This window comes from Nerophis ophidion, linkage group LG16 (assembly GCF_033978795.1).
Source record: "Nerophis ophidion isolate RoL-2023_Sa linkage group LG16, RoL_Noph_v1.0, whole genome shotgun sequence".
NCBI classification, from domain to species: domain Eukaryota; kingdom Metazoa; phylum Chordata; class Actinopteri; order Syngnathiformes; family Syngnathidae; genus Nerophis; species Nerophis ophidion.
This window is the reverse complement of record NC_084626.1, coordinates 6,390,262-6,411,634: the sequence shown is the minus strand read 5'-3', so window position 1 is coordinate 6,411,634 and position 21,373 is coordinate 6,390,262. Positions and strand designations below refer to the sequence as shown.

General features: G+C 40.2%; 1 protein-coding gene across 3 annotated transcripts in view; it reads right to left on the bottom strand.

The window, feature by feature from the left end:
• The window catches only part of nek4 (NIMA-related kinase 4), a 39,296-nt gene extending 18,274 nt beyond the window's left edge, over nucleotides 1-21,022 (bottom strand). For 2 of the 3 annotated variants that reach the window (XM_061922649.1, XM_061922647.1), the window contains exons 1-9: nucleotides 21,004-21,022; nucleotides 19,534-19,597; nucleotides 13,847-14,113; nucleotides 13,577-13,774; nucleotides 13,394-13,501; nucleotides 8,568-8,722; nucleotides 5,064-5,196; nucleotides 1,640-2,185; nucleotides 1,517-1,567 (exon numbers count right to left, since the gene is read on the bottom strand). In XM_061922649.1, the coding sequence (XP_061778633.1) occupies nucleotides 1,517-1,567; nucleotides 1,640-2,185; nucleotides 5,064-5,196; nucleotides 8,568-8,722; nucleotides 13,394-13,501; nucleotides 13,577-13,774; nucleotides 13,847-13,960 (1,305 nt within the window). In that variant the 5' untranslated portion in view covers nucleotides 13,961-14,113; nucleotides 19,534-19,597; nucleotides 21,004-21,022. Of the gene's footprint in view, nucleotides 1-1,516; nucleotides 1,568-1,639; nucleotides 2,186-5,063; nucleotides 5,197-8,567; nucleotides 8,723-13,393; nucleotides 13,502-13,576; nucleotides 13,775-13,846; nucleotides 14,114-19,533; nucleotides 19,837-21,003 lie in introns of those variants that run through there. The other variant, XM_061922648.1, reaches the window with a different exon arrangement.
• Nucleotides 21,023-21,373: the final 351 nt, after the last annotated feature.

Genomic DNA, 21,373 nt, shown 5'->3' with positions numbered 1-21,373 from the left:
TATCTGCTGTACACATTGACTTTAGAAAAGAGAAGGGTTGGGTACTTCTCTTGTGTTTGACTTTATTAAATGGATTTATTTGACATTTGGCGCAGCCAGACCTGAGCAGGAAGGGATAGAAAGAAAGAAAAAAGGAAGACAGAGGGGGAAATTGCAGGGACAAGAGGCGGATAAGACAGAGACAACAATAACAACATCAGCAAATACAATATGTACAAATATGATATGACAAATTACCTCAATTATCAACAAGACAATTGTTCCAAATGCAACGATACATATATGTGATGAAAATGTAAATGACAAAACAAAGCAGATAAATGGTGGGGAAGACAGAAAAGCAAAATATTAACCTTGTAGATTGTTATAGTAAAAATAAGTTAAGCTTTATCAGCGTGCCGTGTTTTACCTCATTTCCCCTGGGGGGTGGGGGGGAAACAAAGTTAATATATGTTTGAGGAAACGTGATTATATGTCTGAGTGTATGTATGCATATGTGCTTGTATATGTACAGTATGTGTTTATGTACTATGTTTCTACAGTGAATGTGTGTGTGGATGTAGGCACTATATTCGTGCAGTACAGGCCAAAGGTTTAGACATACCTTCTCATTCAATGCATTTTATTTATTTTCATGAATATTTACATTGTTGATAGTCACTGAAGGCATCAAAACTACGGATGAACCCATGTGGAGTTATGTACTTAACACAAAAGGGTGAAATAACTGAAAAAAAATGTTTGTACTCTTGTTTTGCCAAAATAGCCACCCTTTGCTCTGATTACTGCTTTGCACACTCTTGGCATTCTCTCGATGAGCTTCAATCACACCTGTGAAGTGAAAACCATTTCAGATGACTATCTCTTGAAGCGTATGGAAGGCCAAGAGTGTGCAAAGCAGTAAACTTTTGGCCTGTACTGTATGTGCGAGTGTATGTCCCTATGTATGTGCGTGTGTATGTATAAATGTATGTATGAACAATTGTGTGTATGTGCGTACGTTTGTCTGTTTGTAAGTACAAATACAGGGTGACTAAAAAAAGAATACGCCAAAATCCTCACGCATTTATTCAGTTTTCAAGCATTGTAACGGACTGAATCAATGGTCATTTGATACAGGAGTTATCCAAATTTTATTGTGTTAGTATTTCACCGTTGTGGTCATGTAATACTTTCGGCGACATTCAATTTTAGGAAAACCACGTATTTGTTTACCCTCAAAAGGGTGAATAACAGCAGCAATCAACATGGTGGATCGCAACATCCCAGGGCGCGTTTGGGATGAATTCTCATATCGTCTTGAGGTTGTCCATGCTGCCGGTGGTGGCCATACTGAGCACTTGTAAAGCATGAAATAAATACTCAAAGTTATGTACAAACATGTGTTCAAGCTAGGTTTTCTATTGTTTTTCATTTTTGAAATATTGAATGATAATTATGGCGTATTCTTTTTTTAATTACCCTATATTTGTTTCCCAGTCGAGTCAAAGAATGAATACAATTATTGATCATTTACCACAGTTGGAGGTAAGGCTTCCAGCAGCTCTTCTTTCGTTTCCAGATTTTCCTAAAAAGGCATCAATTCACACGTGAGAATAACCAAAGAGCAGACATCTATTGGTGTTAGTACTCTTCTTACTTGTATGTTTTCATGTTGAGTTGGAGATCTCGTCCCTGACCCATTTTTATTCCCCTCAGCATTTACCGTACTGATTATGCGTGCAGATCTGTTTTCCAAAGCTGCTTCTTGCTCGTCCTCCAATTTTGGATTCGGCATGTTAGCCTCTCTAAGGAGCTCCAAGGTGTTGTCATTTAAGTCAATATCTGCCGCCTTGTTCTCAGGGACACAAAACGTTTCTTTCAGTGGATAAATGTGTGCAAATCCATTGGGCACTTTTCTCTTATCTCCTGGCCTTCTGTCTAATACACACTTCAGTGGGGGCTTATTGTGCGTAGGAGGTAGGGAGGCATCTTTTTTCTCAGCATGGGGTGGTTCCACCTGCCTCTTCATAAAATCGGCGTCTTCTTGTGGAGGAATGTCAATTTGGACATTGCTGACAGTCGCCAACAATGTGACGCAGCTTTTGAGAACGTCTGGCGAGGGGGATTTAGGAGGCGGAGGCACCTGTACTGAGTTGCCGTCTGTGGGACCATTCACATTTTTGGAGTGCTGTAATTTTGATTTCTGTTGAAAGAATATGGAGATAAAACAGAAACAAATAACAACACAAACATCCATAAGTAGATGATGCCTAAAACATTTATCAGTCTGGCAGAGCATGAGACTCGTGTTTTAATTGTAGTCTGTTTGAGCCCTTCATTGGCTGAAAAATTGTTCTGAGCCTACTTCTATTAAAGGGGAATATCTATTGTACTGTAATAATGTTACACTTTGTATTACAAACCCCACAACCAGAGCAGTTGGCACGTTGTGTAAATCGTAAATAAAAACAGGATACAAAGATTTGCAAATCCTTTTTAACTTATATTCAAATTAATAGACTGCAAAGACAAGATACTTAACATTCGAACTGGAAAATATTGTTATTTTTGCAAATATTAGCTCACTTGGATTTTGAGGCCTGCAACATGTTTCGAAAAAGCTGGCACAAAAGGCAAAAAAGACTGAGACTTATTTTGAACATACCACAGGTGAGCATGCTAATTTGGAACGGGTTGGTGCCATGATTGGGTGTCAAAGCAGCTTCCGTGAAATGCTCAGTCATTCACAAACAAGGATTGGGCAAGGGTCGCCACTTTGTGAACAATGTGTGAACAAATTGCCGAACAGTTTAAGAACAACATTTCTCAACAAGCTATTGCAAGGAATTTAGGAATTTCACCATCTACAATCTGTAATATCATCAAAAGTTTCAAAGAATCTGAAGAAATCACAGCAAGGCTGAAAAACAACATTGAATGCTCGTGACCTTTGATCCCTTGGGAGGCTTTATATCAAAAAGCGAAGTCAGTGTGTAAAGGATATCACCACATGGGCTTAGAAACACTTTGGGAAACCATTGTCAGTAACTACAGTTTGTCGCTACATCTGTAAGTGGCAAGTTAAAACTCTACTATGCAAGGCTAAAGCCATTTATCAACAACACCCAGAAACGCCGCTGGCTTCGCTGGGCCTGAGCTTATTTAATATGGACTGATGCAAAGTGGAAAAGTGTTCTGTGGTCTGACGAGTCCACATTTCACATTTTTTTGGGGAAACTGTGGACGTTGTGTCCTCTGGACCAAAGAGGAAAATAACCACACAGATTGTTATAGGCACAAAGTTCAAAAGTCAGCATCTGTGATGGTAAGGGGGTGTATTAGTGCCCAAGGCATGGGTAACTTACACATCTGTGAAGGCACCATTAATGCGGAAAGGTACATGCAAGTTTTGGAGCAACATATCTTGCCATCCAAGCCACGTCTTTTTCATGGAGCGTGACTTCATAGTAAAAGAGTGCGGTTACTAGGCCGGGCTTCCCGTAGTCCAGACCTGTCTCCCATTAAAAATGTGTGGAGTGTTATGAAGCGTACTACAACAATGGAGACCACGGACTTGAGGTGTAAATCAAGCAAGAATGGGAAAGAATTCCACCTGAAAAATTCAAAAATTGGTCTCCTCAGTTCCCAAACGTTTACTGAGTGTTGTTAAAAGGAAAAGCCATGTAACACAGTGGTAACAATGCCCCTGTGCCATCATTTTTGCATTTTTCCGCGCATGCGTATTATGTCGCGTAGCGCCGACGGACGAAGGGGGGAGGGGGTCTTAAACAGTGGCATTGTTGTGTGTGCAAACGGATAAGGTTAGGTGGGATTTACCTTATCCGGCTTAGTGTAAACAGGGCCTTAGGTACGTAGTTTAGTCACTGTTTTAAATGTCCATCTCATCATTGTTTAGTTTAGGACGAGAGCGGGGCAGAGGGGATTACAATACTAATATGAGCCTATTAAATGTCTTTTCACATAAAACACATAACATAAAATTAATCATCCATCCATCTATCCATTCATTGTCTACTGCTTGTCCCTCAGGGGTTGCTGGAGCCTATTCAAGCTGCGTTCGGGCGGAAGGCGGCGTACACCCTGGACTAGTCGCCACCTCAGACCTCAGACAGACAGACACTAATGCGGAGGTATCATAAGATTAAACATCCATCCAGCCACCCATTTTTACCGCTTGTCCCCTATGGGGTCTCAGGGGGTGCTGGAGCCTATCCAGCTGCGTTCCGGGAGAAGGCGGGGAACACCCTGGACAAGTCCCTATCTCAGACCTCAGACAGATAGACACCAATGCGGAGGTATCATAAGATTAAACATACAATCTATTAAATAGCAAACATTTTAATAATTAATCAAATATTTAATTCTACACATTGAGTCTATTGGAGTGATAAAACTGCCAAGAGTTAATCAATAGTCAATATATTAGTTTGCAACTTTTCAAACATCACAAAATGCTTTTCTATTTGACAAAGTTGGATTTTGTGTTTTGCTGTTTTCTTTGTTGCTACTTAACAGTTCTTTTTTTAAATACATAAAAAAGTTTTTTTTTTTTAGCACTGTGCCTTTCCTTTCTCTTTCAATGAAAACATTTTCAGAATCATTTTAATGTTTGTAACTGCTGAATGAGCAGCACAGTTACAGTATAAATAAATATTTATGACTTAACTAGTCATCTTTGTTGTTCGTAAGCACATCCCTGAAATAACTTAATCTGCATTTAAAAGTCGATTAGTCATTAAATATGTGTACGCTTTATTATCCGACTGGTCGACTAATCGTTAAAGTAGTCGTTGACTAATTGACTGCCAAAATAATTGTTAGGTGCAGCCTTACAGCTGATTTGGTTTACCAATATAGTGATATATTATATAACTATAATCAAAATCCACGCACACTGTTTCAGGCTTCTGATTTGCCAAAATGAACATGACAGCGAGTGATTGTGTTTTTATGTGTACAGACATTTACATTGTGGAAAACGTGTTTTTGTTTTTTTAAATGAACCATGTCGGTGTAGACATGCACTGTCTTAATAAGCAGGCTGTACGTCAAACAAGTACCTGTTTCAACCTGGGGGGAGCTTCTTGCCGAGGACTTGGGGGCCTAGGCTGAGGTGTCGCCACATTGGCTGCATTGTTGTTTCTTATGTCATTGCTGCCACCAGCAACTTTTTTTCTCGACTTGGCAGTTTTTCTGAGCAAGAAAAACAAAGAAAGACCACAACATAAAGGTAGTGTAGGACTTGTTTGAACATTTTAGAAAGAACACGTATCCTAACACAAACACTGAAGAGCTAATGCTTTGAGTGTAACAGTCATGGTCAAAGCGCTTGGTAGTTGGTAGTGATTCAAAGTATACAACCCGGAAAATATTCACGGCGCTTTTTCTACATTTTGTCATGCTACAGCCCTATTCCAAAATAGAATACATGTATTTTTGTCCTCAAAATTCTACACACAATACCCCATTATGACATTGTGAAAAGGGTTATTTTAGATTTTTTTGCAAATTAATTAAAAATATAAAACTAATAAATCACATGTACATAAGTATTCACAGCCTTTGCCATGAAGCTGAAAAGTGAGCTCAGGAGCCTCCTGTTTCAATTGATCATCCTTGAGATGTTCCTACACCTTAATTGAAGTCCACCTGTGGTAAATTCAGCTGGTTGGACAGGATTTGGAAAGTCCTTTCTGGCAAATTTCACTCAACATCCCAACCTGACTTGACTTTAAGACAAAACTATTGCCAAGTTTTTACCAAATAAATGATGCGCTTTCCAAGTAGAACATTTAAAAATTTTCTTGTATACAATTCTGACAATAAAATTGCATTTGTGTCCCAATATCCGGCTATTTTTCCCAGTTAATTCAAATTATGCAAGCGAGTGATTAATCAGGAATAATCCAAATTCAAAAGTGTAATTAATCTGATTAAAAAAAAAGCATTTTTTAAAAAACGTTTGCATATCTACTGAATAAACAATAACAAACATGTAAGTTGACCAAAAAAATAAATGTGCAAAAGGGGAATATTTATCATGTTGACTCTCACAGTGTGAATGGTTGTTTATTAGGGGTCTAAAAAAGATTTTTGAATGAATCGCGATTCTTATTTGTAACAATTCTTAATAATTATAAAAAGATCCAAAATCTTTTTTTGGCGGGTCTGGGGTGTGTGGGCGGTAGGGATCTGTCCTGTCCAGCCACTCAGACGAATCATATTGCTGATGTAGATTACAGATGTCAAACTTGAGGCCCGGGGGCCAGATCTGACCCGCAACATCATTTTACCTAGAATACAAAGTACTTTATTGATCCCTGGGGGAAATTCAGCACCACAGTTCGCTCACAATAGACAATAAGCCCGTAAACACCTGAAAATGATACGTGTTAATAAATTACTTAATTTTCTCTCACTAAATGTAATTGATTTTTTTTCATTGTGACAGAAAAATTATATGTACTGCTGAAAATGCATGGCTTTTAAACTTTAATAGTATCTATTTTTGCAACAAAGATTACAGTATATTATCATACTTTCCAAACATGTTTGTTTAAATAAAAATAAATAAAAATACTTAACTTTATAGCAAACTACCCATCAAATTAATAAAAATGACAATACATCTTATGTTTTTCTTTACAGCATTGAAAAAAACCACTACGGTTTTTTGCGTTAAAATTCTGTTGACCCAGCTGCCATTTTTTGACAGTAAAATCTACGGTTGTTGTTTTTAACGCTGTATAACTGTTAATGGAAAGATGGTACATTTGTTTTTACGGTAGAAAAACTGGCAGCTAAATTGCCAGAATAAAAACATGACTTGTACTGTTTTTCCATTCACAATATAATGTTGTAAAAAAACAATGGAAATTTAACACAGCTTTTTCTGTAAAAAACCCTCCAAAAAACAGAGGTACTGTATTTTTATTTACCGAAAAATGTTGTAAAAAATTAAATACAAAAACACAATATTTTAAAAAGGTAAATTTTGCAAAAGTAAAATTTTTACTGCAAAATTGGCAGTCTACTTTAAAAAATATATATAATTAATAGAGATGTCCGATAATATCGGGCTGCCGATATTATCGGTTGATAAATGCTTTAAAATGTAATATCGGAAATTATCAGTATCAAAAAGTAAAATGTATATCTTTTTAAAACACCGCTGTACGGAGTGGTACACAGATGTAGGGAGAAGTACAGAGCGCCAGTAAACCTGCCTTTGCGTGCCGGCCCAATCACATAATACCTATACACACAAGTGAATGCAATTCATACTTGGTCAACAGCCATACAGGTCACACTGAGGGTGGCCATATAAACAACTTTAACACTGTTACAAATATGCGTCACACTGTGAACCCACACCAAACAAGAATGACAAATACATTTCGGAAGAACATCCGGACCATAACACAACATAACAAACACCCAGAACCCCTTGCAGCACTAACTCTGAAGGGACGCTACAATGTACACCCCCCTCTACCCGCTACGACCCTCCCCTAAATCCCGCCCACCTCATCCTCCTCATGCTCTCTCAGGGAGAGATTTTACCAAATTCCAAGCGGCTGTTTTGAGGCATGTTAAAAAAAAAATAATGCACTTTGTGACTTCAATAGTAAATATGGCAGTGCTATGTTGACATTTTTTTCCATAACTTGAGTTATTTATTTTTGAAAAACCTTGTTACATTGTTTAATGCATCCAGCGGGGCATCACAACAGAATTAGGCATAATAATATGTTAATTCCACAACTGTATATATCGGTTTTGGCTGATATCTGAATCGATAATTAAGAGTTGGACAATATCGGAATATCGGATATCTGCAAATAAGCCATTATCGGACATCTGTAGTAATTAATAATGATATCCGGAGGCAAATTCATACATTATTCGCTGTTACAAGCGGCCCTCTGATTGCCAATATAACTGCGATGTGAATGAAAACGAGTTTGACATCCCTGATGTAGATGATCTATACCTGCTATACAGATTTACTTCAGAAAAGAGAAGTGTTGGATACTTCTCCTGTTGCCTTATTTGTATTTTACTTTATTATATGTTTGGGTAGCATTTCAGTTTATTTTAAGTAACACAAAAATGTATCAGAGCTGTTTATCTATTTTATGTAGTTTATCATAGAACCGGCACCCAATGTTATTAAAAAAAGTATAGATTTTGAATTGACAATCGTTTTGAATCAAGATTCCAATTGTTACCCCCAATAATCAAATCAAATCGAATCGTGTGGGGTCAAAAGATTCACAGTATTGTTTATCTATGTGTTCCTTTTGTGCTGGCGACCGGTCCAGGGTACATGCTGGCAATGCAGGCTATCGGTGGAAATCAGCTGATATAAGTTCCATCCTGACCCTAACAAGGGTAAGTGGTGCAGAAAATGGATGGACTCTCACAAACAGTTTGAAAACTAAACTACTCACTCAAAGAAAATACTGTAGAAGTAATGTGAACCCTAGACATGAGGCAGCAAAGTGAGTCAAAGATCACATTTTAGTCCGTCCAAAAACCAATGCCCAGTCCGGCTCACTTACACTTTGGTGGCTTCCAGGAAGATGGCAATTTGCCGTTTGATGTACGGCTGCCGCAGGATGAAATTGACATCGGGCCTGTCCTCGGGCTTCTTGCACAACATGTTCTTGATCATTTCTCCCAGCTGGGGGTCATATTTAATTGGCATCTGTGGCAGCTGAGGTAACAGAGAACAAATCTGTTCACGTGATTGTCTACAACATGCAATTATAGGAGTGGGTCCGTATCATGCGGGACCTTCTTCAAACATGTAAGTATTCACAGTGCTTCACTTTTCCCACATTTTATGTTACAGCCTTTTTCAGAAGTGGAATAATTCATTTTTGTCCTCAAAATTCTCCACACAATACCCCATGATGACAATGTGAAAGTGTAAACATTTTTTGTGTGAAATATTTGCAAATGTATTATCAGTAAAAAGACTTAAGTATACATACAGGTGCTGTTCATATTATTAGAATATCATGAAAAAGTTGATTTATTTCAGTAATTATATTCACAACGTGAAACTTACATATTATATCAATTCATTAGACACATAGTGATATATTTGAAATGTTTATTTCTTTAAATTTTGATGATTAGTACTGACAATTACTGAAAATCCCATATTCAGTATCTCTGTAAATTAGAATATTAGTCACGACTAGTACCAAAAAATATTTTTTAGAAATGTGGGCCAAATGAAAAGTATGAACATGGAAAGTTTCAGCATGTACGGCAATCAATACTTAGTTGCAGCTCCTTTTTCCTTAATTGCTGCAGCAATACGGCGTGGTATGGAGTCGACCAGTTTGTTGCACTCCTCGGGTGTTGTGAGAGCCCAGGTTGCTTTAATAGTGGCCTTCAGCTCTTCAGCATTGTTGGGTCTGGCATCTCGCATCTTCCGCTTCACAATACCCCATAGCTTTTCTATGGGGTTAAGGTCAGGTGAGTTTGATGGCCAATCAAGAACAGGGATACCATGGTCCTTAAACCAGGTACTGGTAGATTTGGCACTGTGTGCAGGTGCCAAGTCATGTTGGAAAATGAAATCTTCACCTCCATTAAATTGGTCCGCGGCAGGCAGTATAAAGTGTTCTAAAACTTCCTGGTAGACTGCTGCATTGACCCTAGACCTCAGGAAACACAGTGGATCAACACCAGCAGATGACATGGCACCCCAGACCATTACCGATTGTGGAAATTTGACACTGGACTTCGGGCAACGTGGATTCTGTGCCTCTCGTGTCTTCCTCCAGACTCTGGGACCTTAAATTCAAAAGGAGATACAAAATTTACTTTCATCTGAAAACATAACTCAGCAGCAGTCCAGTCCTTTTTGTCTTGAGCCCAGGCGAGACGCTTTTGACGTTGTCTCTTATTCAAGAGTGGCTTTACACAAGGAATGCGACAGCTGAAGCCCATATCTTGCATACATCGGTGCGTGGTGGTTCTTGAAGCACTGACTCAAGCTGCAGTCCACTCTTTGTGGATCTCCCCCAAATTTTTGAATCGGTTTTGTTTGACAATCCCCTCCAGGGCGCGGTTATCCCTCTTGCTTGTACACTTTTTTCTACCACAAATCTTTGTCTTCCCTTCGCCTCTCTATTAATGTGCTTGGACACAGAGCTCTGGGAACATCCAACCCCTTTGGCAATGACCTTTTGTGTCTTGCCCTCCTTCTTTAAAGTGTCAATGGTCATCTTTTGGACAGTTGTCAAGTCAGCAGTCTTCCCCATGATTGTGTGTCATACAGAATCAAAACGAGAGACCATTTAAAGGCTTTTCCAGGTGTTTTGAGTTAGTTAGCTAATTAGAGTGTGGAACCAGGTGTCTTCAATATCTGACCCTTTTCACCATATTCTAATTTTCTGAGATGTTGAATTTAGGGTTTTCATTGGTTGTCAGCTATAATCATCTCCTTTTTGGCAAAAAACACTTGAAATGTATCAGTCTTTTTGGAATTAATGTATACATTCTACAAGTTTGACTTTCTAAATGGAATTAATGAAATAAATCAACTTTTTCATGATATTCTAATAATATGACCAGCATCTGTATGTATTGACAGCTTTTCCTCAATACTTTGTTGATGCACATTTGGCAGTAATTACAGCCTCAAGTCTTTTTGAATACGAAGCCACAAGCTTGGCACAACTGTCTCCGGTCATTTTCACCCATTCCTCTTTGCAGCTCCTCTCAAGCTCAATCAGGTTGGATGGGAAGCGTCGGTGCACAGTCGTTTTCAGATCTCTCCGGAGATGTTCAATCAGATTCAAGCCGGGGCTATGGCTGGGCCACTCAAGAATGAATGAAGCCATTCCTTTGATATCATGGCTGGGTGCTTGGGGCTTTCATCCAAAATGTCTCTGGACATTGCTGCATTCATATTTTTCTCTATCCTGACTGGTTTCCCAATTACTGCTGCTGGATAACATTCCCACAGCATGATGCTGCTGCCACCATGCTTCACTGTAGGGATGGTATTGCCCTGGTGATGAGCGGTGCCGGGTTTCCTACTCTTCGTTTCATCAAATCAGATAAATTTGTTTCTCATGGTCTGAGAGACTTTGTGGTGCATGCATTTTGGCAAACTTTTTACTAAGAAATGGCTTCTGTCTGGCCACTATACAGGCCTGATTGGTGGATTGCTGCAGAGATGGTTGTCCTTCTGAAAGGTTCTCCTCTCTCAACAGAGGAACGCTGTTGCTCCGGCAGGGTGACCATGGTGTTGGTCACCTCCCTGACTTGGGCTCTTCTCCCCTGATCATTCAGTTTAGACAGCCTGCCAGCTCTAGGAAGAGTCCAGGTAGATCTAAACGTCTTCCATGTACGGACCTTCAAGACAGAAGATATTTTCCTGTACCCTTCCCAAGATTTGTGTCTCGAGACAATCCTGTTTTGGAGGTCTACAGACAATTGCTTTGACTTAATTTAAGTTTTTTGCTCTGTCATGCACTGTCAAGTTTGGAGCCTTATTTATAGACAGGTGTGTGCCTTTCCAGATTATGTCCAACCAATTAGATTTAACACCAGTGAGGTGGCGACTTGTCCAGGGTGTACCCCGCCATCCACCCGAATGCAGCTGAGATAGGTTCCAGCACCCCCTGCAACCCCCAAAAAAGGGACAAGCGGTAGGAAATGGATGGATGGATGGACTCAAATGAAGCTGTAGGAACATATCAAGGACTATCGGTTGAAACAGGATGCACCAAATCTCACTTTTGAGCTCCATGGTAATTTTTTATAATTTTACTAAAAATTCTAAAAAAAAAAAATAAATGTCTTTGACATTCTTATTATGGGGGTATTGTTTGTAGAATTTTGAGGACAAAATCGAATATACCGTCCCCTCGCTAAACGCTGGGGTCACGTTCCAAAAAATATCCGCTTTAAGTGAAATCTGTGTAGAAGAAGTTAATTAATTTTTTTGTTTTTTATATGTGTTTTCGTTCATTTTTTTTTTTTTTTAACACTATATCTTTTTATTTTTGTGCATATTTTTTCGTTTACAGGTTTTTTTTCTTTCATTTACAGTACTGTATAGTAGTGGTCCCCAACCACCGATTGGTACCGGGACGCACAAGAAATAAAAAAATATATATATATAGCGCCAGACTTCTTCTGTTTGTTTAACATTGTCATTACTGCCACAAGCGGTAGAAAAATGTATTACAACTAAGTACCGCTGTGGCCTGTGTGGAACACAGCTGAAAAAACAGATACCGGTACATTACATAAGTGTTTTTCAACCTTTTTTGAGCTGAGGCACATTTTTTGCGATGAAAAAATGCGGAGGCACACCACCAGCAGAAATCATTAAAAAAACGAAACTCGGTTGATGGTAAAAAGTCGTTGTTGCAATTGTTGGATATGACTTTAAAGCATAACCAAGGATGCATCAATATAGCTCTTGTCTCAAAGTAGATGTACTGTCACCACATGTCACATCACACCCTGACTTATTTGGACTTTTTTGCTGGTTTCCTGTGTGTACTGTTCTACTTCTTGTCTTGCGCTCTTTTTTTGGTATTTTCCTGTAGCAGTTTCATCTCTTCCCTTGAGCAATATTTCCCGCATTTACTTAGTTTTTAATCCTTCTTCGTGGGGATATTGTCGATTGTCATGTCATGTTCGGATGTACAATGTGGACGCCATCTTTGCTCCATAGTAAGTCTTTGCTGTCGTCCGGCATTCTATTTTTGTTTACTTAGTAGCCAGTTCAGTTTTAGTATCGTTCTGCATAGCCTTCCTTAAGCTCCAATGCCCTTTCATAGGGGCACTTACCTTTTGTTCATTTTTGGTTTAGGCATCAAATACCTTTTTACCTGCACGCTGAGTCCCGCTGTTTATGACATCTACAAAGCAATTATCTACCTGCTGCCACCTACTGATATGAAAGAGTATTACACGGTTACTCTGTCGAGCTATGAGACAGCAACGTCCAACCACTCAACAACAACACATCATTTGCAGACTATAATTACGGGTTTGCAAAAAATATTTTTTACCCCAAATAGGTGAAATTACATAAACTCCTATGGGACACCAGACTGTATCTCATGGCACCAGGCACAGTGGTTGAAAAACACTGCATTATATTATAGGGGGCGCTCGCGGCCTATGGTTAAGAAACACTGGTATATGCCATCAATGTGCCGGCGACCATCTTTTCGCAAAGATGGGCTCCCACTACTTCAACGTGATAGTGAGTTGATTTTTAAAGCTCTGTTTTTATCTGCCACACATGAAACGTCAGTTCGTGAAAATAATGCAGACATTAAACCAGTCTCTGGTGGAAAAAAGCTTGGGGACCCCTGGTGTAACACAAACATTTAAAACCTACCTTTCCTCCTACAATGCGATAGACCAGCGAGTTCATATCCTTGGCATTGAAGGCGTGTTTAAGCGTGGACATTTCGTACACACAGCAACCCAAAGCCCATACATCGGACTACAAAAAGAAAACATATCCATTGTAAAACTGTTCTCTTTATAAACAAAAAACAAAAGGATGTAAATGAGATACCTTGTGGTTATAAGGTTTATTAGAGAGGAGCTCTGGACTCATGTAGTAAGGGGTCCCAATGAGCGTGCTGGCCATATCATTCTGGTTCTCCAATACTCGTGCAATGCCAAGGTCCCCGACTTTGATAATGTTGGTCTTTGTCAAGAAGATATTCTGTGTTTTAAGGTCCCGATGAAGAATGTTTCTCTTATGCAGGTACTGAAAGTTATTACGGAAGCGACTTAACAGAATTGGACTTCACACGGACTTGTAATCTTATGGGAAACCTACCTCCAGCGCCATGGCAATCTGGACGAACCACTCCACCACCTGCCTCTCAGGTAGCAGCTCGCCCTTTTGCTGCTTGAGCCTGTGATAGAGGTCGCCTCCTTCGCAGAAGCCCATGACGATGTAAAGCTGGAGGTCAACGCCTTCCCAGGACTCCCTGTACGTGACTATGTTGGGATGTCGCAGCTGGGAAAGAAGCTGCGCCTCCTGCTCGGCGGACCGCCGTTCCCGCTTTGACGAGGTGGTTAAATTGAGCTTCTTGATGACATACTTGGAAGGAAATTGGTGAGAATAAATGAGAAGGCATCTTGCCATATGTTTAAGTACATGAATTTACCAGATGCGGTACATTTACAATTGGCTAAAATAATGCACAGACCCATCCATCCATCCATCCATCCATCCATTTTCTACCGCTAATTCTCTTTGGGGTCGCTAGTGCCTATCTAAGCTACAATTGGGCGGAAGGCGGTGTACACCTTGGACAAGTCGCCACCTCATCGCAGGGCCAACACAGATAGACAGACAACATTCACACTCACATTCACACACTCGGGCCAATTTAGTGTTGCCAATCAACCTATCTCCAGGTGCATGTTTTTGGAGGTGGGAGGAAGCCGGAGTACCCGGAGGGAACCCACGCAATCACGGGGAGAACATGCAAAAGATCCCGAGCCTGGGATTGAACCCAAGACTGCCAAGTACCAATGATTGTCACACACACAATGTGTAAATTTGTCCTCTACATTTGACCCATCCCCTTAAACACCCCCTGGGAGGTGAGGGGAGTAGTGGGCAGCAGCGGTGCCGCGCCCGGGAATATGTTAGGTGATTTAACCCCCAATTCCAAGTCTTGATGCTGAGTGCCAAGCAGGGAGGTAATGGGTCCCATTTTTATAGTCTTTGGTATGACTCGGCCAGGGTTTGAACTCACAACCTACCGATCTCCGGGCGGACACCCTAACCTCTAGGCAACTGAGTAGATAAATAAGTAGAAATTAATAACGACATTCAACAAGAATATGGGAACTTTGGGGAATTGTGCAAGGAACTCAAACAATGTGTCGTATTATGTTTACAATGCTTATGGAAAAAGCAGAATGTTAACAACCAGAGTGTCTCATATCATTTATCCTAAATTTTATTGACTTTTTACTTCTTAACAGGCGATTATTTATCATACATTATGTATAGATTTTTATTATGGCTGTCAAAAATAAAGAATGAACTCTTATCATAAATTATCACATTTTTCTGACTATAAGTCACAGTTTTTTTTCATAGTTTGGCCGGGGGTGCGACATATACTCCGGAGCCACTTATGTGTGAAATTATTAACACATTACCGTAAAATATCAAATAATATTATTTATCTCATTCGCACTCTAGGGCCAGTTTAGTGTTGCCAATCTCATTCGACGAAGAAAAGGCAGCAGTCGTCACACACACGTCAGCAATCGTCACATACACGTCAACCAGTAAGAATTTGGCGGGGGAGGGTCAAGGCAGAAGTGCATCGTGGGTCATGGAATGCTAACTTGTACACCACCTTCCGCCCGAATGCAGCTATCGGCTCCAGCACCCCCCGCGACTCCAAAAGGGACAAGCGGTAGGAAATGGATGGAAATTTACTTAAGAGGTGCATTTTAGGGTCATGGAATGCTAACTTGTACACCACCTTCCGCCCGAATGCAGCTATCGGCTCCAGCACCCCCCGCGACTCCAAAAGGGACAAGCGGTAGGAAATGGATGGAAATTTACTTAAGAGGTGCATTTTAATCTAGTTATATCAAACTTAAATTAATTCACACAGTGAATGTTGTAAATAATAACAAACTAACAAAATTACTTTCCTGCAAATGTATCAAAGTTGTATCTTATTTGGCAAATATGTGGTTGACTTCAAGAAATCTCAGTACAAGTAAACCAGGGGTCTCAAACATGCGACCCGTGGGCAAATTGCGGCCCGCGAGACATTATTATGCGGCCCGCACTTTGATATGACAATTTAATGTTGGTGCGGCCCGCGAGTTTAATATGAACGGTGCTTGACAGCGCCATACTTGCCACCGTCCCCAATTTTCCCAGGAGACTCCAAAATTTCAGGGCGCCAAATCTCTCAAAGCCATGTGTCGATTTTTACCAGATCAACAATATTCAGGAAGTGTCATAATGGCACTGCCTTTAGCGGCCCCTACATCCTGAACTGACAGCGTGCAATCCCAGTTGTGTGTTGCATCTGGCCATGTGAGACGAACGTTAGCTATTGTAAGATATATTTGATCAACAGCTACACACGTCACACTAAGGGTGGCCGTAAAAATTTTTTTAAGACTGTTACAAATATTTGCCAGACTGTGAACCCACACCAAACAAGAATGACAAACACATTTCGGGAGAACATCGGCATCGTAACACAACATAAACACACCAGAACAATTACCCACAATCCTATGCAGACCTAACCATTCCGGGCTACAATATGCATCCCCCCCCCCGCTCCCAACAAACCCCCACACCCCCACCCTCCCTACTTGCGTCAGTTGAGGTGTTGTATATTGTAGCCCTGCAAGGTGATCTGGGTATTTGTTCTGTTGTGTTTAAGTTGTGTTAGGGTGCGGAAATTCTACCAAAAAGGGTTTGTCATTCTTGTTTGGTGTGGGTTCACAGTGTAGCGCATATTTGTAACAGTGTTAAAGTTGTTTATACGACACGCTCAGTGTGACTTGTATGGCTGTTGAAGTAACTCTTGCAGCCACTGGCGTTGTTCTATACTTGTCTCAAACAATATGAAACAGAGACGGTACATTGATTGTGTGATGTAAAAGCGTGTAGTGGAGCAGTAGTCTTCCTTTGGAGGTGCGCGGACCCCTGCCCCCTGGAGGTACTTGAAGGTATGCCAAGGGACAAGTGAGATTAATTAAAAACATTCTAAAATGCAGCAATATTTCATAAATCCTTTATATGTATGTTTATTGAATAATACTTCAATGAAATATGAATGTAAATTCATAAACTGTGGAAAAATAATACAAGAATCTAACATTCAGTGCTGACAGCTAGACTTTATGTGGACATGTTCCATAAATATTGATGGTAAAGATTTCTTTTTTTGTGAAGAAATGTTTAGAATTAAGTTGATGAATCCAGTTGGATCTCTATTACAATCCCCAAACCGAGCACTTTAAGTTAATGATTACTTCTATGTGTAGAAATCTTTATTTATGATTGAATCACTTGTTTATTTTTCAACAAGTTTTTTTAGTTATTTTTATATCTTTTTTTCCAAATAGTTCAAGAAAGACCACTACAAATTAGCAATATTTTGCACTGTTATAAAATTTAATAAATCAGAAACTGATGACATAGTGCTGTATTTTACTTCTTTATCTCTTTTTTTCAACCAAAATGCTTATATCTGATTAGGGGGTACTTGAATTAAAAAAATGTTCACGGGGGTACATCACTGAAAAAAGGTTGAAATCCACTGTTCCAGATCCCCAAAAGGGACAGGCGGTAGAAAATGGATGGAAATAGGTTGATTGGCAACACTAAATTGGCCCTAAAGTGTGAATGTGAATGTTGTCTTTCTATCTGTGTTGGCCCTGCGATGAGGTGGCGACTTGTCCAGAGTGTACACCGCCTTCCGCCCGAATGCAGCTATCGGCTCCAGCATCCCCCGCGACCCCAAAAGGGACAAGCGGTAGAAAATGGATGGAAATAGGTTGATTGGTAACACTAAATTGGCCCTAGAGTGTTAATGTGAGTGTGAATGTTGTCTTTCTATCTGTGTTGGCCCTGCGATGAGGTGGCGAGTCTAGCGACTTGTCCAGGGTGTAATCCGCCTTCCGCCCAAATGCAGCTATCGGCTCCAGCACCCCCCGCGACCCCAAAAGGTACAAGCGGTAGAAAATGGATGGAAATAGGTTGATTGGCACTAAATTGACCCTAGAGTGTGAATGTATCACGTTAGACCCGCTCAACATCCATTGCTTTCGGTTTCCCTTGCCCAAATATGAGGTCCTCTCCAAGGTTTCTCATAGTCATCATTATCACCGACGTCCCACTGGATGTGAGTTTTCCTTGCCCTTATAAAGGGCTCTAACGAGTATGTCGTTGTGGTTTGTGCAGCCCTTTGAGTCACTAGTGACTTAGGGCTATATAAATAATCATTGATTGATTGAATGTGAGTGTGAATGTTGTCTTTCTATCTGTGTTGGCCCTGCGATGAGGTGGCGACTTGTCCAGGGTGTACGCCGCCTTCCGCCCGAATGCAGCTATCGGCTCCAGCATCCCCCGCGACCCCAAAAGGGACAAGCGGTAGAAAAATGGATGGAAATTGAGTTTAGAGGTGCATTTTAATCTAGTTTTATCAAACTTAAACTAATTCACTAAGTGGATGTTGTAAATAATAACAAACTAACAAAATTACTTTCCTGGAAATGTATCAAAGTTGTAGCCTATTTGGCAAATATGTGGTTGACTTCACACAATCTCAGTACACGTAAACCAGGGGTGCCCATTACGTCGATCGCGAGCTACCAGTCGACCGCGGGGGGTGTGTCAGTCGATCTCGAGCCAGGCTTTAAAAAAAAATAGACCTAAAAATGAGTGATCCTCAATCTTCACCAAGACGTCACTTAAATGACATTCACGGTACCGGAGGGTCTTGTGAGATGACGCTGGCTGCTGCAAGATCATTATTATTAAAATATGACCGAGAGGAAGGCGAGAAACACTTTTTATTTCAACAGACTCTCGCGCCGTACCTTCCGTCAAAACTCTAAAGGTCGACTGCACATTTCCTATCTTCACAATAAAAGCCCTGCTTCATGCTGCCTGCGCTAACTAAATACAGAGTCTCGGAAAACTGGCGTGCACAAGCGATCCCTCAGAAAGCTGCCGTGCACATCACTTGTGCACGCCAGCTTTCCGAGACTCTTATTTTGTTAGCGAAGGCAGCATGAAGCAGGGCTTTTATTGTGAAGATAGGAAATGTGCAGTCGGCCTTTAGAGTTTTGACGGAAGGGACGGCGCGAAAGTCTGTTGAAATAAAGTGTTTCTCGCCTTCCTCTCGGTCATTTTTTTCATAAAAATGAACTGGCAGCAGCCAGCGTCATCTCGCAAGACCGTCGGGTGCCGTGAATGTCAATCAAGCAAGCTACGGAATTTGCCGCCAATGTTTTTCTTGTAAAGTGTATGGAAGCTGGATGAATTAGATGCCAAAAACCAACCACTTTCATGTGGTATTGTACAGAAAGGACAACTTTTTTCTCCTCCGTTTGAAAATGTGGGCGTTATCATCATTACTGTCTGATTCCAATCAATGCAAGTCATCAGAATCAGGTAATACACCAACTTATATTCTTGTCTTCGTGAAAGAAAGACATCTATATGTGTTACACATGCTTGTATTATCATTAAACACATTTAACTTGTTTACAAAAATGTCTCTTTCATAAATAAATAAATATAAATGATATATATAAATGAGGTAGATCCCCTCGAGTTGGTCAATTGAAAAGTAGCTCGCCTGCAGAAAAAGTGTGGGCACCCCTGACGTGAACAAACCACTTAGCACTGCTAGGCTAAGTGCTACTTCACATGCTACTTGTCGCTTTATCTGTGTCCATTTATGACCAAACTGTAACAGTTAACACTTTATTATGCCAACCAAGGACTTCTCTCACCTGTTTTTTGTCTGCCTTGTGCTTCACCAAGTTCACCTCTCCGTAGCTCCCTTTCCCAACCACCCTGATGAAAACATAGTTATCCATCTTTCTTCAACAGTCTTCATAACCGAGTTAAGCGTTACACGGCATTCTTAACAGGAGGAGACGTGTTTACTAGGTGCATACCGCTAGCTGCAAAGCCGATAATAAAAAATCCATTTGAAATGTGTTCGTTAAAAGTTCGACGGTATCTTAGTCGGAGGGTTTTTTTTCTTCGAAGAGACAGGAAAAAGAGCGGTTTAGTCTCTAGGCAACTGGCAGCAGACGACGGCAGGAAGAAGGTCCATGAGCGGTCAAATAGCAGCTTCACAGCGCAGCGCCGTCAGCGGTTGGTCACTGAACTGCAACCAAAGTCTTCTTTCTGAGAAATACACTCCACTAGAGGGCGGACTATGCGAAGAAAATGTACTCACTGATTGTCTTAATGTAAATTTATGTGTTTTTTCTTTTCTCAGTTTGGACAGCCTTTTTGAGGTATTGCAAAATTATTTATATTTTGGGGGGGTCCTGAATTTGAAATATCAAAATTGGCTCCCGAGTGCAACATTCTAAAATTTGAAAAATTGTTCCTCTCCTACCAGCTTTACTATTAACATGAAAATCACAGGAGATGTACAGTGGGGCAAAAAAGCATTTAGTCAGCCACCGATTGTACAAGTTCTCCCACTTAAAATGATGACAGAGGTCTGTAATTTTCATCTTAGGTACACTTCAACTGTGAGAGACAGAATGTGAAAAAAAAATCCAGGAATTCACATTGTAGGAATTTTAAATAATTTATTAGTAAATTGTGGTGGAAAATAAGTATTTGGTCAACCATTCAAAGCTCTCACTGATGGAAGGAGATTTTGACTCAAAATCTCACGAGTTGAGTTTATACCAAAATGGATACATGGATGACAACAGCAGAGGATTGGGAGAATGTCATGTGGTCAGATGAAACCAAAATAAAACTTTTTGGTACAAACTCAACTCGTCGTGTTTGGAGGAAGAAAAATACTGAATTGCATCCCAAGAACACCACACCTACTGTGAAGCATGGGGGTGGAAACATCATGCTTTGGGGCTCTTTTTCTGCTAAGGGGACAGGACGATTGATCCATGGTAAGAAAAGAATGAATGGGGCCATGTATCATGAGATTTTGAGCCAAAACCTCCTTCCATCAGTGAGAGCTTTGAATGGTTGACCAAATACTTATTTTCCACCATAATTTATTAATAAATTCTTTAAAATTCCTACAATGTGAATTCTTGGATTTTTTTTTCACATTCTGTCTCTCACAGTTGAAGTGTACCTATGATGAAAATTACAGACCTCTGTAATCATTTTAAGTGGGGGAACTTGCACAATCCGTGGCTGACTAAATACTTTATTGCCCCACTGTATAAACCTGACGGGACCCACATAAAAGTCTCAAGAACCCATACCTGAAAATGGACAGGAAGTCGGCCATCTTGGTTTCGTCTTCCATTTTTCTGAAAAAAAAAAGGGGTTGTACTTTAACGCACTCTTCCTAGGGACTTTGATCAGAACATTCTTGGTTAAAGTGCTGATACTGCACGTATAGGCGATGATAAATTGCGAAATAATTTCTCCTACGCCATAAGATGTGGGCGTGGTATGGCGCCAAAATTTACCTTGATGGTTTTTGGTCATTTTTCGGCGCACAAAAAGATGTCATACTTGATCAAACTCCTTCTAGGGACTTTGAGCAGAACAATTTTGGTTAAAAATACAGATACTACTCATACAGGCGATGATAAATTGCTAACTAATTTTTCCTACACCGTTAGATGC